This window comes from Vanellus vanellus (assembly GCF_965231255.1).
Source record: "Vanellus vanellus genome assembly, chromosome: 2".
Classification (NCBI taxonomy): Eukaryota; Metazoa; Chordata; class Aves; order Charadriiformes; family Charadriidae; genus Vanellus; species Vanellus vanellus.
This window is the reverse complement of record NC_138906.1, coordinates 156,120,046-156,136,263: the sequence shown is the minus strand read 5'-3', so window position 1 is coordinate 156,136,263 and position 16,218 is coordinate 156,120,046. Positions and strand designations below refer to the sequence as shown.

The window sequence follows — 16,218 nt, the reverse complement described above, 5'->3', positions numbered from 1 at the left end:
TAGGTTCCTGGCCACAAAGAAAAGCCCGAAACTATGGAATGTCAGCAAAGTAAAAACACTTGATGGATCAGCAAGAATTAAAAATGTATTGTAAATCCCAAGCAAACATCCGACTGATTTTCAAGCCCCGCTTGACATCCCCAAGGGAGCTTTGGCTGGCTAGAGTTGGTAATACTGGTTTCCCATCGAGGCTGCCTTGTCAGTTATTTTTGCAGCGTTAGGGATGTGTATGCATTTCTTCATGTACCAGGTAGGTAGTGGTGACAGCTGCCCAGCAAATGGCAGGACCAATGACAAACTGCAGTTTTTCTCTAGCTCTGAGCTTTCTCTCCTGCATTCTTCCCACTTACCCATTTCTTCTGTGACCATCACGCTCCTGAAATGACTTTGGCGGGGTTAGAAAAATGACCATCTTAGAAAAACATGTAGCTAAAAAAAGAAATTCGAGTTTTCTGTTAGTGTCTCAAGCATGTAATGATACCTGCCCTCACAGTAGCCCCGCGACCACAGTGACACGTGCTCCAGATGGGCAACAATTTCCTACTGGTGAGAGTGGCCAAGGACTACGATAGAGTAGCTGGGGTTTACTTTCGGGGAAGGGTTTACAGAACAGGCGAGACTAGTATTTCTGTGAATCAAGACATCCACATTTCTGAACCAGTGCCTGGCTTAAGCCTTCTTGGAAGGCGGAAAAATGATATTCCCAGCTTCTCAGTGGGGCAGGTGGCACTTTCTCATTAGATCTTATTTGTCTTCTTTACCCGTTCCTTAGAAAGCTAACAAATCCCAAATCAATAATAGCTCTCAGAAAGGGGAAAGATTTTAAAATTCAACTTTGCCCTGGTTAAGCAGTGAAGTGAATTGGTTATTAAATGGAGTAACTTTTCATTTCCTACCTTCACTGGCACCCGGGGATCCACCAATACTGAGATCCAACATGAAGACCTACTGGATGGTCTCTCAGCTCTCCATACTGGTTACCAAGGTGTAGCCGACTGGAAACCTGTTTGGTGGGCAGAAGTCTCTTGGAACTTGGCTGGGTTTCTGAGGAAAAAAAAAAATCATTCCGCCCATCAGAAACTTTTGATAAAAAAATCCTAATGGAAATGACATGTTTAAGTTCTGCTTTTGTCCCCAACAAGAAAGCAGATAAGTTCCTTGAATATCTTGGGTAGCTTGTGGAGATTTGTCTTTGTGCTGGCAGAGATACAGACTTTCTGTTTCTATCCATCTGAAAGTAGGATATGGTCTCAGATAATTGAATGTCATTGAAAATGACAAGCAGGTAAATAAATAAATACATAAATAAATAAAAGACAAATATAGGAAGTTTGTGTTCATAAATCTTTACTTAGGCATCTAAATAAGTAGGTTTGGATTCCAAATTATGCCTAATTCTCACCCAACTTTCAGAAACCCGTGCTGCTCCACTTTTTTTCAAAAATAAGCCCAATTACTAAGGATTCTACTCAAATTTTTGCTTTTTCAATAAGGCCTCCAGATATTTCTCAGCATGTTCAAAATACCAGTTGATAAAGCATAACATATAGATTTTATCAGTGGTTTTTGAAGATAATAAATTTTTGTGCCGGGCATGTAGTGAATTCACTCATTTGTTTGAGGTCATTAGTTGCATTGCAGTCCGTCAGTATTACTGAATATTGATCAATGACACAATAGACTGAAATGACACAGTATTCTGGACTGTCCTTGAGACAACATAATAACAATGACAAAGAAACATCTTGTTCTCTCCGTATTGCTCCCCTACTATTTTTTCTTCCAGCACTTGTGATTTATAATGACCCATGAGTAAAGTAGTCAAATCTGTCAGTCTTCAAAAGGTACCAGTCATGATGGACCATTATTTCTGAGACTGAATATTAGGAAAGACAATGTGATAGAGAAAGACACAGAACATCTTCTGGGACAGATTTCAGTTACTATAGTTTTAAAGTAGACATTGATGATTACCTGTCCTTCACCAAACAGACACCGTAATAATTTAAAATGGCATTTTACATGTTTAAGCCATCATTAAAACTGCAAGATGCTTTCAAATCAAAACTCCTCCTCCAGCATTCACGTTTGATTGGGCACTGTTGACAAGTGTTCTTGAGCTGATGATTAGAAATCCATGCACTTTTACTGAATTGAAAGATGAGATGTGTGTATCTTTTGAGGTAATGGGTATTATTACTCATTTATCCAAATCTGGTGCCCACTTGATCAGCTGAAGTCAGATTCAATTATGAATTATAGACTCTTTAGAGACAGTGAGTTGAAACTGTGGTGTCTCTACATTGATTCTGCTCCTGTACAATTACCATTATACCCCGCTGATGATGATGAACTCCCTCATAAAATGCTTCACCTTGGCTTAAACAGAAAACTCTGCTCACAGCAAAACTCCGCAGCATCCTGCAGGGCATAGCAGAGAGCAGGGGTTGCTCTCGCTATCCTGGGTCATACCTAGGGGAAACTGGTTTTCCCCACCACTCAGTAACAGTATCTGTTCGTGAGCAGTTGCACAGGAGATGTGGTAGAGCTTCCAAAGCTCCCCATCTCTTTTCTGGCCTCTAACTCAAAGCCATTCACAGGTATGATCCCTTTTCTTCTGGGGCTGACCCTGATGTGCAAAATAGCTCCGTGAACTGAAGGGGAAGATACAGACCATGCCATGGTCCTTACTGTTTCCTAGGGCAAGCTTGGCTTACTGGAGGGACTGTTGTATTTTAAAGGGAAGTTCAGTGATTTTCCCTCATTGCTAGGATTATTTTGCTTTGAGGTCCAGTGTTTATTTTGGAGACAGCACAGCTGCTCATCTCTCCCAGAACTGAGCTGTGTCTTAGAAGTACAGTTCATCCCACATTTTAATTCTGTGATTTTTATTTAAATACTTGTTAAACTTCAGACAGTTGCTATCTCCAACCTTTCTGTGATACGTTCGTGAGACGTGTTTCGGAAAGGAAGTTTACAGCCACCCTCACTTGCATTCTGAAGAGCCCAGACATCCCATAGATAAGCCTTGCGTACTCAAAATCCATCAACACACGAGGCACCCAAAGGTGTCTGCTAATAGCACCTTCGCGTTTACCCTGAATGCGTGGTGCGAGTGTGCTGGAAGGGAGAGATTGCTGGGTGGAACACAGGCGCCGGTAGGTCACAGAGGTAGGTAGTTGTGATTGCCTCCACTTTTGCACAGGTTTTGTTTTATATAGCATCTTTGTGCTCACCTCCACTCTTCAGGCTTTCCGTTCATTTGTTCTATCAGTATAACTGATTAGAAAAGCCTGAGGTTAACGATCTTTCCGTCCCTTTTTTCCTCCTTCCCCTGTGTCTTCTTTATGAGCAATACTTAAAATGTGACCTCTTCCAGCACAGGTTTGTTACCAATCAAACTGGCTTTGAAGGTTGGTTGAACTGTAGCCGGCCTGTCCACTACCTCTTGATCGGCCCCAGTTGCCGGTGCCAGCTGGGCTGTTCTGACCTTCCCACGTGTCTGATTTGCCTTCTGCCTCTGTCCTTGCGACTTACAGCTTGGGCAGGTCTTCCTTCCCGCAGCCCTTGAGTGATGAAATGTCCTCTTCCCTTCCTTGCTTTCCCCTGGCAATTTCTGAGAAGCAATAAAAAGGAAAAAAAAAAAAAAAAAAAAGAAACACCAAAAAACTAGATAGCAAAGTGCAGGTTTTTCTACATTTAGATCAACACTATATCTTTTAAGCGGTGGACCTTTGCTGTTCGCAAAGCCTTGCTATCATAAATTACCACTACTTAATTTCAGACAATGCTCTCACGGTCTGAAGAAGGTGCTGTAGAAGAAAATGTGTTTTACCCCAAAATCATCAGAGTACTTCTTAAAACACAATGGAGTTCCTTCTCTAAGATGAAAAGCAATCAGTGTCTTTAACAATTGGTGTGGGGCATTTACCATCTCTGGTGCATAGTGCCTGTTTGCTTTTCCCTGGAAAGATTCCTGACATTAGCAGAAAATCAGTCTCCTCTCTCACTGCAAAAGAGCTCTTATTTACGGACCTTCAAATCTCGACTTCATGCATAGCAAAATGATCCTTGGTCATGGTAGAAGTTTCTAAAGTAGATGAATTACAATTTTATTTTTTTTTCCTTTTTGAGTCCCCTGGAGTTGGATTAGTTAACCAGTTTCTGTGGACCCGTGGATCAGGAGAAGAAAGAGAACACATCAGGGTTTTAAGCTTTTCTCATGCAATTGTGAAATATATTTTTACTTAAGGTATGTCGTACAGTGAATTAAGTTTATATGATGCTGTGTTTTCTGCTCCCTTACATTCCTTATCTTTTGCAAGGAATCTACTGCAAAGGAAATACAGAGTGTTAAACTCTACTAAGTCAGAAGGATCAAGGATACGCATTTTATAGAGCTCTAAATGATTTCAGGTACAAGGTAACTAGAAATCATCCTGCAAACTCTTAGGCTGCAATAACCATTTTATATGACTACTGCATTCATATTGGTGCAACATTCATGCAACGGATATGCGTGAAAGACTGCATGTGTATGGCATAATTATACAACCAACTTTAACTTAGGGGCAAGCTAAATGATGTGATCCAAATCTGGACTTCTTTAATTTTTTCCAGTCCTTCATAGACTCATGGAATAATATAGGTTGGAAGGGAGCTCTTGTGGTTCAACCCCCCGGCTCAAAGTGAAGCCAACTAGACCAGCTTGCTTAGGGCTTTGCCCAGTTCATGTTGTGAGTATCTCGAGGGGTGGATGTTTCACAGTCAATTCCAGTGATTGACCACCACGACACGGTGAAAAAGTTTCTTTGAGTATCAAATCAGAATTTCCCTTGTTTCAACTTGTGGGTATTGAATCCCATCCTCTCACTGTGCACCTCCGAGAAGAATTTGGCTTCATCTTCTCCGTAGCGTGGGAGACATGCAGCCCTCCAGGCTTGGTTCCCAAGGCCCTGGTCCAAAACCTAAACAGTCATTAGAAACACTCTGGTTGTCTTCACCGAGCACAGGAGCAAATCTTCACTACAAAACTGGGATTGGGCATTCTTGTTCGGCTGTAGGGAAGGTCTCAGATCACTTGCCCTTCTTGTGGAAGGGAGTGCAGAGGACTGAGGTGCTTCTCTTGACATTTAGAGGCATTTGGATATGAGCCAGAGCTTTTTGACAATTTTATTAGTCCAGAGAGTCAGGACATTGGCTTGAACATATTGCCGTGCTGACGTGGTTGACTCTGTTACTTTTGACAAAAGGTGGCTTGTGTCTTGTCATTTTAAAGGTTATTTAGCAGGAGTTCAGACTTGAACAGACCTGTCTTGAGAATGGGTGTCCTGTCCATACTGAGCACTGCCCGTAACTGCAGCTGCCAGGGTACCCCCGAGCTCCGCTCAGGAGAGCACAAGAGGGGGATCAGCGTGGTCCCCGCTGTGGTTCCCACTTGACCCGTGTGGCTCTGGCTGCTCGCACAGCAGTGGCACCACAGCCAAGCGTCTGCATCGCTCGCTCGCTGCTCACAGGAGGCAATATTGTGCCCTTTGGGGGACTTTTGTGTATGCACTGACTGTAATCCAGATCTAATAATGGCACAAGCCACCTTTGAGCCGTCACTGAGGTCAAAGAGAGACAAGAACAAAAGCAGCACACACATTTTCATTAGCTTTTTTTTTTTTTTCCCCCCTAAACAGCGAGCACATTATTTCCTGTTTAAAACTACAAAGTTTAGCAGTGAAACACATCTCGTCCGCGTGTGGCGTGGGAGGTGTTGATATCCTCTGCCTACGGCTGTCGCTTACACCCACTCCTGCATTGCAAATTGCCTCCCATCAAATGAGGTGACAGAAGTACCAGCGTTGTTGCATACGCTGGGGTTTGCATGATGTATTTCTGCATCGCTGCAAAAATCCTTGCAGCCCAAGCTGTTATTTTCAGGAACTGACAAGTAGGTGTCTGTAAATGAATCAAATTTATTCAGAACATGGATGTAGCCCTTCATCAAAAGACGATGAAAAGGCAAGAAATACGTAGCAGAGCATATCCCAGCCTGCGTCAAAGCTGGCTCTTGTCAGCACGGAGAGATTTAAAGTGAGGGAGGAGGGAAAATAACAAGAAAAAAGGTTCAGAAGATTCTTGGTTGCTCCTCCTGTGCTCTGTGTGAGGGGATAGTATAGCTCCGGGATTTGGGAGGGGGTGACAGAAAAGGGGGTTAAACCACTTACTGTAATCGTAAACTTGCTACGTTCACAGCAATTCTCTGAAAGGCCACGTTTTGGATACTTGCTGCAGTGGAGTCTGCTGGCAATATATAATTTGTTTACTAAACAGGGAATGTAATTGAAATGTCCCTTTTGAGTTAATGAAAATACAAAACCGCTTTCCAGAGAAGACTGAGGCCTCTAATTTAATTATCTGTGAGCCTCATAGATTAAAAGTATTCTTTCATCCATTCCTGGCAGCCTGAAGTGGATGAATAACTGAAATTCAAAGAAAAACTTTATGAAAAGGAGACCTGGCAGATGAAAGAGCAAAGGGCCAAATGGTTTTTAAAAGCATTTATCATCTCCACTGAGATGCCCGTTGTCTTTACGGCAACTAATTATACGTGAAAACTATTAAGGATTTGGAAGCTATGACACCCATTAAAGGGGCCAGAGGTCCCCATCACCTGCAGGAAAAACAAGCTGGCTCCTCTTTGAGATATTGTTTGCTATGTATCAGAGGAGTTACTCTTTAAGGGCACACTGCAAGCAGTGGCCTTAAGCACATGAGCAGTTGCCAGCAAACCAGCAGGAGCAGTCATACAGGTGGCGTTGAGCTTGCTACGTCGTTATTTGCAGAGTCGGTCTTTCAGGCCCTAAAGCAAAGCCTGGAGCGATGCTGCCCCACCACTGCAAAGGCATCCAGAAGCAGACGGAGCTCAGGCGCGTCCCCGATGCGGTGGGATCTGGTGTGTCCTAACGCTGTGTGAGCCGTCTGCTCTCTGCATCGAAGCACTTCTGCTCTTGTGTCAGCCAAAGGCTGATGGGCAAGTCTCCTCTCTGCTGAAACACAGCAGCCATCCTTGGCCCTCCTTGTCCTCCTTCACATTTATGTCTATACTCTGTACTGTGCGTGTTACAGCAGCACTTGCCATCCTGGCAGGGACCACGATGTCTGTATGGAAACGCAGAGCATTTAGACTGACTTTGCAGAGGAAGGCTGTGGCTGGGCAAGGTGCGAACACAGGTCTCCTCTGGTGTGAGCCCAGGGCCAGTCATCACCTTGTTGTACTCAAGTTTCATCCCTGCTGTACGCGAAATATTTTCTGACTTTGGAAAGAAAAACCAGAGAGGTGCATATGGGAAAAAGTGGGGTTTGCACTTCATGGGGTGAGTATATGAGGAGCAAAGAGCTTTGCGAGTAGCAAAAAGGATGTTTCACCGCACTCGGGGGGTTTTTGTTAGAATATGTTCTCCCCTTTCAGGTTTGTACTTCAAGACTTTGATCTAGAGGCACAGTGTGTCTAGGAGGGGGAAAAAAACAAGTTTGCTTCTGGTATAAACATTTACAGCTCCATTGTCTTGAAGTGGAATTTCAGCAGCTGAGCAGTGACCTCAGCTGAGATGCGGTGAGCACGGAGAGGGGGCACTGGTACCTGTTGCTTGGAGTTACCTGAACAGTGCCCAGAAGACCAGCAAAAAATGTGCTGATTCATTTTATTGCGGCGGGAGGTTTGAGGAGTATTGATTTTTCTTTTCTCTAGTTCACCTAGATTTGATCTAACATTTTTAACTTTGACAAGGGGTTGAGTTTGAAAAGTTTTTTTCGAGTGGGTGGCGATTTTATTTTTCTGCAACACAGATCAATGCTCTTTGAATTGTATGTGTGCAAGTGGGAACTGGAACAAAGAAACTGGAGCACAAGTGCTAGATTTCTGCAAAATTCTGGCTAAGAAGCTGGCCTTAACCATCGTCTGAAAGGGTGCCTCTCAAATGTGTCTCAAATGATACTTAAACGTACTCTGAGAGAAGTATTTCATGTTATGTTTGTGATATGTCAGATTTTAAAACCTTTAAAATTTGAACAAATCCGTCACTCAGCTGCCCGTAAGCAACATGCTTTTTGCTTTCGTGATTTGCTTTTATACTCATGCTTGGTATGCTTGATCTGGATTAATTTCCTATGCTGATTTGTTCTGAATGTGCCCCGTAGGCTAATGGTATATTTGCAGCCTCTCTTCTTCCTTTGTAAAATTCGCTATTACCATTTACGGGACAGTGTGTTCTCTTTGACACCTTCCAGAAGTGCCAACTGCCCGTTGAACAGCACAGCATCAGCTATTAAAGCCTCATCCAAACCCCAGCAAAATCAGGGAACAGTAATGCAATTCCAGGTTTTTAAGGAAAGGCAGTATCTTTTAATAGATCAGCTGTTAGAGTTGGAAAAAAACAGACGAGCTTTCAGGCACACAAATCCTTCTTCAGGTCTGAAATAGCAGCGGTATTGCTTACACCAGCATTCCTTACCCGTGAGACAGCTATGGTCCCAGCGAGGTTTAAAAAATGTGATTAGAAGTGTGTGTATGGCATGGCCCTTCTTACTGGGGAGGGCTTCTTAGCAGGACGCAGGCAAACATCGTTCTCCTCTCTCCCCTTCCCAGTATACACCCTACAAACAGGGGATGCATCCTACAAGGAGAGGTGGCGTAAGGTCACATATACTTGAGAAAAAGTCTTTAATACCTTATCACCGTGCCACATCTTCTCCCTAGTCACCCTGCTGTTGGGAAGGACTGGGGCAAAGCTGTGGGCTTCACTGCGCAGGAAATTCCGGCTTCTGATGTTTACGGCTGTCCAGCAAATAGTTGTGGGACCAGCTGGCAAAATGAGTTTTATTCCCTTTCTTGTAGTTGCTTTACAGGGAACAGCGTTTCCCAAATTTTCTGGAGTCACAGCTGACTGACCAGCCACCTGATAGCAAAGCTTGTGATTGGAAACGCTGCACAGGCAGGATGGTTCCGCAGAAAAGTTGTGAGCAGCTTCCTGTAGTCTTTGGGTCGCTTGTGGCCACAGCACTGAAGAATAAGAAGTGAGAGCCCAGTACGCTGCCTGTTCACTCTTCCAGGTTAAGGATCTCAACATCCCCCTTCTTCATCCTTTGAGAGATTTCATCTTTATCTTCCTTTTTCTTTTCTGGAATTCTTCAAAAGTACGTCCTAAAATCCTTCTAGTTAAAGAACACGGGCAGGTGCTCAAAAATTAAATGTTAACATTAACCATAACATTTATTAAATGTTAACATTAACTGTAACATTTATTTCTATATTCCCATGCTAGGAACTGGGGTGTTAACTGTAGTTAATAACCGTGGTATTAAGAAGCTGAGAATGCTTTTTGCTTATGCGAACATTTCCATGGTACACGGGCTGTGAGAACTCTGGATTTTGCATTCTTTCTAGAGTCTAATTATAGGTGTGTTAATTATGCGGCTTCACTATTCATCCCTATTTGAAAATGAAAGGTTGCATTTCAAGAAACTGTCACCACAAGAAAATTGTAAATAAGTATTGACGCTTCTGAAGAAATTAAAAGGATGAACAATTTATGACTTTAAGTTGATTAACACATAGACATGAACAACCAACGAGCAAATACTGCTGAAACAGGAATACGATTATTGGAAGAACTTAATTCAGAAGGAAAAATACCTCTTAAAAATTATGCACTCCAAAAATCTTATTTTAAGATCTGCCTTGGTGTTGTGGTGCGAAGGTATCTTACAGCTGTCTTGAACGTCCTTAAAAGTTTTAGAAATTTGTGGGACCCTGTCCTGATATAAAATACAAGTGTTTCAAATGTGGTTCTCAATCTGAATCCATCACATCATACTTAAGGATCTGAATCCCCATTCCTGGCTGTGCCATGCCCAGCCTGGCCAACCTTTGATTGATCCTTTTTATGTGTTTCTTCACCCAGTGATGTGCCCAGTGGCATCAACCATAGAACAGCATAGACAACTGCTTCTCTTTCCCGGAGAAGGTTTTAATGGAGGAGTCACATAGACAACCGTATTCTCTGGTGAATCTCAGAATTTGGTTCATTCCCTTTAGTACCCAGCTGAGATATTTGGGTTTGAAAGCATGGCTGTGAGTGTCACTGCCTAACGGGGTTTCTTTTTCTTTATGTGCACCAAAAGGAAAATGAATCTGTCTGTGAAAGACAAGAGCTTCATTCTTACTTGAAACTAAGACCCTTTCATATTCCCATCTACTTTAAGACACTTCTATGCTGCCAGAGTAGAACCAGGATCCATACTTGGTCCCCATAACAGTAATTGTGTAGCCTTGGGGATGACCACATGTCTAACCTGAAAAATAGAATGCCACATCTGGATTCTGCAGCCAGTAAAAGGCTCTGATGCCCCAGACTTCAGACGTCTTCTCCAGATGGGTCTGAAATGTAGATGCAGATCTATCACCGAGTCAGTGCTTCAGATCAACCCCATGTTTAGGTTGGATCTCTGTACAAATTGGCACTTGTAAAACTGAAGGAATGGTATGAAGGAAGGAGAGGCAATGAAAACGTGAACTGCTGAGGAAAAAGGATCTGCTCCCAAACCACTATTTTTTACTGCCTGACACTCTTTAATAGTGATGGTGTTGCAGCTTTTTTCACTCATACCAGCAGCAGTAGCGTCCAGCACTCAGGTTAATGTGCCAGTTACACGCGAATGGTGCACATTACACGTTTAAACTCCTTTCATGCATACCACAAGTAAGTAACAGCCAGCTCTGTCTCGGTGTTCTTCCGCTCCTGGATTTATGGAGTAGCCTGTAGTAAGGGGAGGCTGCGCGGAGGGCTGGAAATGGCAGTGCTAACGAGAGCAGCAGATGTCATTGCACTTTACTCCCTTTCTGTTGCAGCCGGTTATATGAATTTATACACTTGGAGATGTCAAAAAGCCAAAGAAGTAAAACTCTCATTTGTTCATTATTCACCCAGGACTCGGCATGTTCATATCGTCAGGCTTTGCACAACGGCAGCTTTGTCTCCTGTTGTTTCACTGAGACTTTGCTCTTTTTCAGGTGCCAGGAGACAACGAGAAGCACTGGAAGCCAGTGTTAGTGGTCTTGACGGAGAAAGACCTCTTAATATATGAGAGCATGCCGCGGATGAAGGAAGCTTGGTTCAGCCCCCTGCATACCTACCCCCTGCTAGCCACCAGGTACCTGCGCTTTTTTTATTACAACTGCTGCAAGAGTGGTGGGAACAGCCAGGAACAGGTATAGCTGGTGCACAGCTACACGTCACGCTTGAAATGTTGTGGTTTGAGAAGCAGATTCTTCTTCAATGGGCAGATATGCTCAGCTTAACTCCTCACTTCTCCGTTTCAAGTTCTGGCCGAGGCTGATGGCCAGAAGAACACCAGAAGGATTATGGACATGGCCATTTGGCCTGGATCCAGAGGCAGGAGTGCTGAAAAAGCCAAGAGCTCGATCTCCTGAGATCGCTATTTCAGTGCGCAGACCTGAGGGCTTGGCAGAAGCACTCAGATTTCCAGCCGCTCCTCCAGGCTGAAAAACGTGAAATTGTTGCCCTGAGTTGCACGAGCTGGTGTGGCAGTTCTGCACCACCGGTTTGGGGCTTTTGGGGGCTTGCACGGGTGATGGAGACACTTAATTTCAGCACAGCTTGTGTTTCTGCTTCAGGAAACAAATCCCTGGGTTTTTTTAGCTTAAAATGGTAAGCTTGGAAGACACAACTTTGAATCTAGGTTGGAAATAACTGTCTGCATTATTTCGAAGGTACCCATCAACACTAATTCAGAGAGAGCTTTCCCATGGCTGTCTTTATGCAGTGGAAAATGTCTGTGCTTCTTGATGTGAATCTTAATCACATTTCTCTGCCAGTGTGGTCAAAGGGCTTGAGAAAGAGCTGCTATTCCATTGTTTTGGCTTTGCTACAGGCCTCTATTATACCATTTTCAATGGGTTCTCATTCAGAAGGGCTGGTAGCACATGGCCAAAAGCAGTGGGTCTCTTACTGCACTCTCATTAGTTAATTTCTGTTCTTCCTCCCTCAGTTCTCTCCCCAAATGAACTGAGGCTTTGCTTCTAAATCATTATATAAAAAAAAAATAAAAAAAAAAATTAAGCTTGGGGAATTACGCTGATGGTTGCTTTGTCCCAGTCTACGTACCCATGATGGAGCTTTCAGGCTTCCCGGGAAGCTGGCTTCTGACTCACCCTGTGTTGCTCTAATGTGAGGTGAGAGCCTCGAGCTTTGCAGCTTGCAGCCTGCTGCACGTTGTGGCGGTGCAGGTTGACAAGTGACAATGCCCGATGAAAACTGGGTAAGGTGTTGGAGCCAGAGGCTGTGTCCAGGTGTGTCACTAAGGCCACTAAGAGTTTGTGGATAGAGGGCGCCCCAGCAGAAGGTGATACAGTTCTTCCCTGCTGCTTCGGGGGTGTCATTTGTACATGGACCCAAATCCTCCTCCTTAAAGTGACCAGAGATCCTGCAACGCACCCAGCCCCTTCCTACCCACGTGTTGTCACATGTCAAGACAGCCCTTTGGTGGGCATCACCAGTCCCAGTCATCAGTGACCACCGATTTACTGGATCAAACTATCTAAGTCCTCTTCTTGGAGGGTCTATTACTTAATTACTTTTTTGCAGGAGTTCAGATTTGGTAGCAGACTGGCTTGCCTTGGGTGGGGATAGTCATCTCCCGGTCTGATGGGATTCCTGTGTGAGTGGAGGAGCATCAACCTTCACGCTGGAGGGGAATGAGAAGTCACTTAACGTGTATGTCAGGCTGCTGAAGGGTCTTTATGGACTGGGAAAATGGTCTCTAAGAAACATGGGATGTGGTTCAGAAAGGAAAAGCACAAAGTTCAGTGCTGGGGAATAATCAGCTGTGCTTGTTTGGGATGGAGGATGACTGACAAAATAGTTACTCTGCTCGGAAGCATCTGGGCAGTGTGGCGAAATTGCTTAGATCTAAGGTGTTATGTTGTTCAGAAAACAAAGACAGTCATGTTGGGTTATAGCAGGTGTTGCACGTTGGGCAGATGTAGTAATCTACAGAGCATGAGTAAAGCCTCAGGTGATACACCACCTTCGTGTGAGGCATTGCACTTCCAAAAAGATGCCAGTTCCCTGTGGAAGCTCTACAAGAAAGCAATGCAAATCTAAGACCTAGAACACACTATCGGTATGGGAATACTTAATACTTCCTTGGTTGTTTAATTTAGAGAAGTCCATGGAAAATATGTCAATAGTTTTCAAGTATGAAGATGAGAAACAATGAGGAGGACAGGGGAGCATGTTCTCCAGGTCCCTGCTGGGTACAACAGGACATAGTTGTCTGCATTTGTGGCAGGGGAGGTTTGGGGTAGGTCCTGGGAAAAACTTGGTGTGTGAATGAGGTACTGGATTAGATTCTCCAGGAAAGGTGTGTGATCCTCATCACTGGGGACTTTGACAGTCGGGTAGCACTGTAAACCCTCAGGAGTCTGTCGACAGAATTAGCCCTGCTCTAAGAAGGCAGATGTGCCGGGTGACCTCCTGAGAACCATTGCAGCCCCATCCCTGTGATTTCTTACTAGTATCACCGTGAATTTACCACTCTGGTAAAAAGACAGCAGATATACAGAACTCGAGGTTCAGAATGGAGTCGCAATCCGATGAATACATACAAGTACATCAGTCCCCAGGGTGAGAAGATTACATCAATTGACAGATTCCCTAAATCATTACACCTACTGTTTTGGATTTCTTGATTAAAACCCTGCAGGATTCTGCTTTTATGATCTGTCACACTGAGTACAGTTATACCCAAAAAATGCACAGGGTTTGCTGTTGGTATTGACTGCTGTGTTCATGCTCGGTCAGTGATTACCCTCCTCGTGATGGGTTTTTTTAATCCCCTCTGCGCATTGATCAGTGCAATTTAGAACTTTTCACCTGGAAAGTTTGCAGACCACATGTTGTAATCTTGGCTGCTCCCATCTTTCAGATTTTTATGAGTCCTTGGGAAAACATTTTTGCTTAGCTAATGCATATTTGAAAAGCTGCTGAAACTGGAAAACTTCGGTGCCAGATACTGTACAGAGTCATGCTTAATCTACCCAAGACATAATGAGCAAAGAAAATTGGAAAGTGGTAACAGGATTACAATCTTCTTACAGTATTTTAACAGCAGAATTTCAGCATGCCCTTTCTGTTTGTTGATAAGTTTGCCTTCAACCTATGGATGCTATTAAGACTTTAAAATATTTTCCAGTCAGTCTTTCCCGGCTTTGTGTGGAATATAAGTAATAGCTCAAATAAAACTGAGATCAGGAGATTTAAGTTGTTCCTTTAAATCTCTGCACCAGGAGGCACAGCAGCTGGCTCGTAGCCCTGACTCCAAGGACCTTTTTGTCATAATCTCTGTTTCAGTGTTTCCTTATGCCTGAATAACAGTGCCTCCCTCTAGCATGGGAACGGGCCTTGAGTAATTACATCTTAAATGTTTGCAATCGTATTGCATTATCTATTGTAGCCAGATATGAAATAAAAAAATAAAAAAATAAAAAAAAAAGCAGCCCATGTTGGACTCTGATTAAAGATCAGGTTAGTAGCCTTTGTGCGAAGCTGAGGTCAGTAACCAGAAAGTATTTAAAGCAGTTTGATAGTTAATACCATGGAAAGTTGGGGAAGGAGTTTGGACACCGATTAGTCGTCTATGCAAGGGGAGAGAGGGGCAGGCGGGGAGCACTGGGGTCCCCGAGTACCCCAGGGAAGGTGTATGAGGTGGCCTGCAAACTCTGCAAGTTCTCCGCTGCTCTTCCCGGGGCAGTGGGGGTGGTTGTGGCTCCCTCCAGGGCAGAGCTTGGAGGAACTGAGAGCGTGGGCGCTGGTTTCCAGAGAATACAGCCGTTCCAGAGCAGGTTTCAAACGCTAAGTCAGGGGTGAGGAGTGGTTTGGACATAAAAAAGGTCAGATGATAGTGGATTTGTACAGGGCAGAGCTGCATGACTGTCGATGCACTTGAATCATGGTCTTTTCTGTGATAAATCTCAAATGAGTAGCTGAACACTTGCTTTGAATGTCAGTGCCGGTTTTACTGGTTTTGAAGAGCCCGTTAGATTTTCCTGTTGCAGTAAATGGTTGAAACTCTTTTCATAGCATCTGGATGAGAAGCAGGTCCCAGTGCCTCTCACCCAGCACCAGCGCCTCTCACCCAGCACCAGCGCTTCACGGTTGACTGCACCCATCTCGCCGTCACATGTTTGCAAACAATAATGCCAAAAAGGTCCCCAAAACCTAGTGAGACAAGGGAGAAATTGGAGAAGATTAGAAGCTTCTCCCTGGCCCGCTGGAGCACGCCAAGAGTTGCGTTTCACAGCCGCTGCCTGCTGTCTACGTGCTGTGCAGACACGCTTGATGGTGACCAACCTTCTCCTGCCCTCTTGCGGCTCTGGCTGCTTTGGAGAAGCACGCTCGGGCTCCTGCGGGCTTGCAGACATCTCAGAAACCTCGACGGAGCCCAGTAACCTTCAGGGACTGTGGGTGAATATTACCGGGGCCGGCTCTGGGGTGCCTTTTCGGCTCTGGGGTGCAGAGTGCACCACGCACACAATCCCCTCTGCAGTCAGCAACGGGGGTGAGGGGAAGCCTCCTGTGAAGTTTCTAAGACTATTCTTTTGCCTTTTAAGGTATTTTTCGTGGTCTTCAGGATAAAACACCTTTTACATAAATGAAATCGCGCGTGTGAGTGCCACTTTATTAAAGCTTGGGAGTCCTTTAACTTGTACCCAAATCCATCAGTGCTGACAGCTGGCACATAAATACTATCAAATGTTCCCCTGCGTATTTGTCTAGTTCATGTTTAACTGCATGATTTTCCAAAGCATGGTCTGGAATTGTATTTTTAAATATGTTTTTGAAGTAGTGAGACTGAATTTTTATTAATGAGGGGATAATGTGAATGAGAAGGCAGGTAAGAAACAAGGTTCATGTTGGATGTGTACAAATACTTTAATTTGTAAAGTACATCTTCATTCTATCCATATGCTGAAAAACCTAAAATGCCGGTGCTATGGGTAAAGCATGAAGATGTAGAGGGGGGTGGATTTGAAAGGAAATAAAACACTGGAACCATCTGTCTGTCACATATTCAGTATCTCACGTATTAGAAAGTAATTTTTAGAACAGCTGATGAGCGCTGTGTAAAGGAGAAGGTACGACCCAGGGA

General features: G+C 44.0%; 1 protein-coding gene across 1 annotated transcript in view; it reads left to right on the top strand.

Moving 5' to 3' along the window:
- Positions 1-16,218, top strand: part of SNTB1 (syntrophin beta 1) — a gene marked incomplete at its 5' end in the record, with an annotated part of 117,166 nt that overhangs the window by 92,030 nt on the left and 8,918 nt on the right. The window contains one exon of the mRNA XM_082479991.1: positions 11,060-11,199. Coding sequence (XP_082336117.1) covers positions 11,060-11,199 — 140 coding nt within the window. The remainder of the gene's footprint in view (positions 1-11,059; positions 11,200-16,218) is intronic.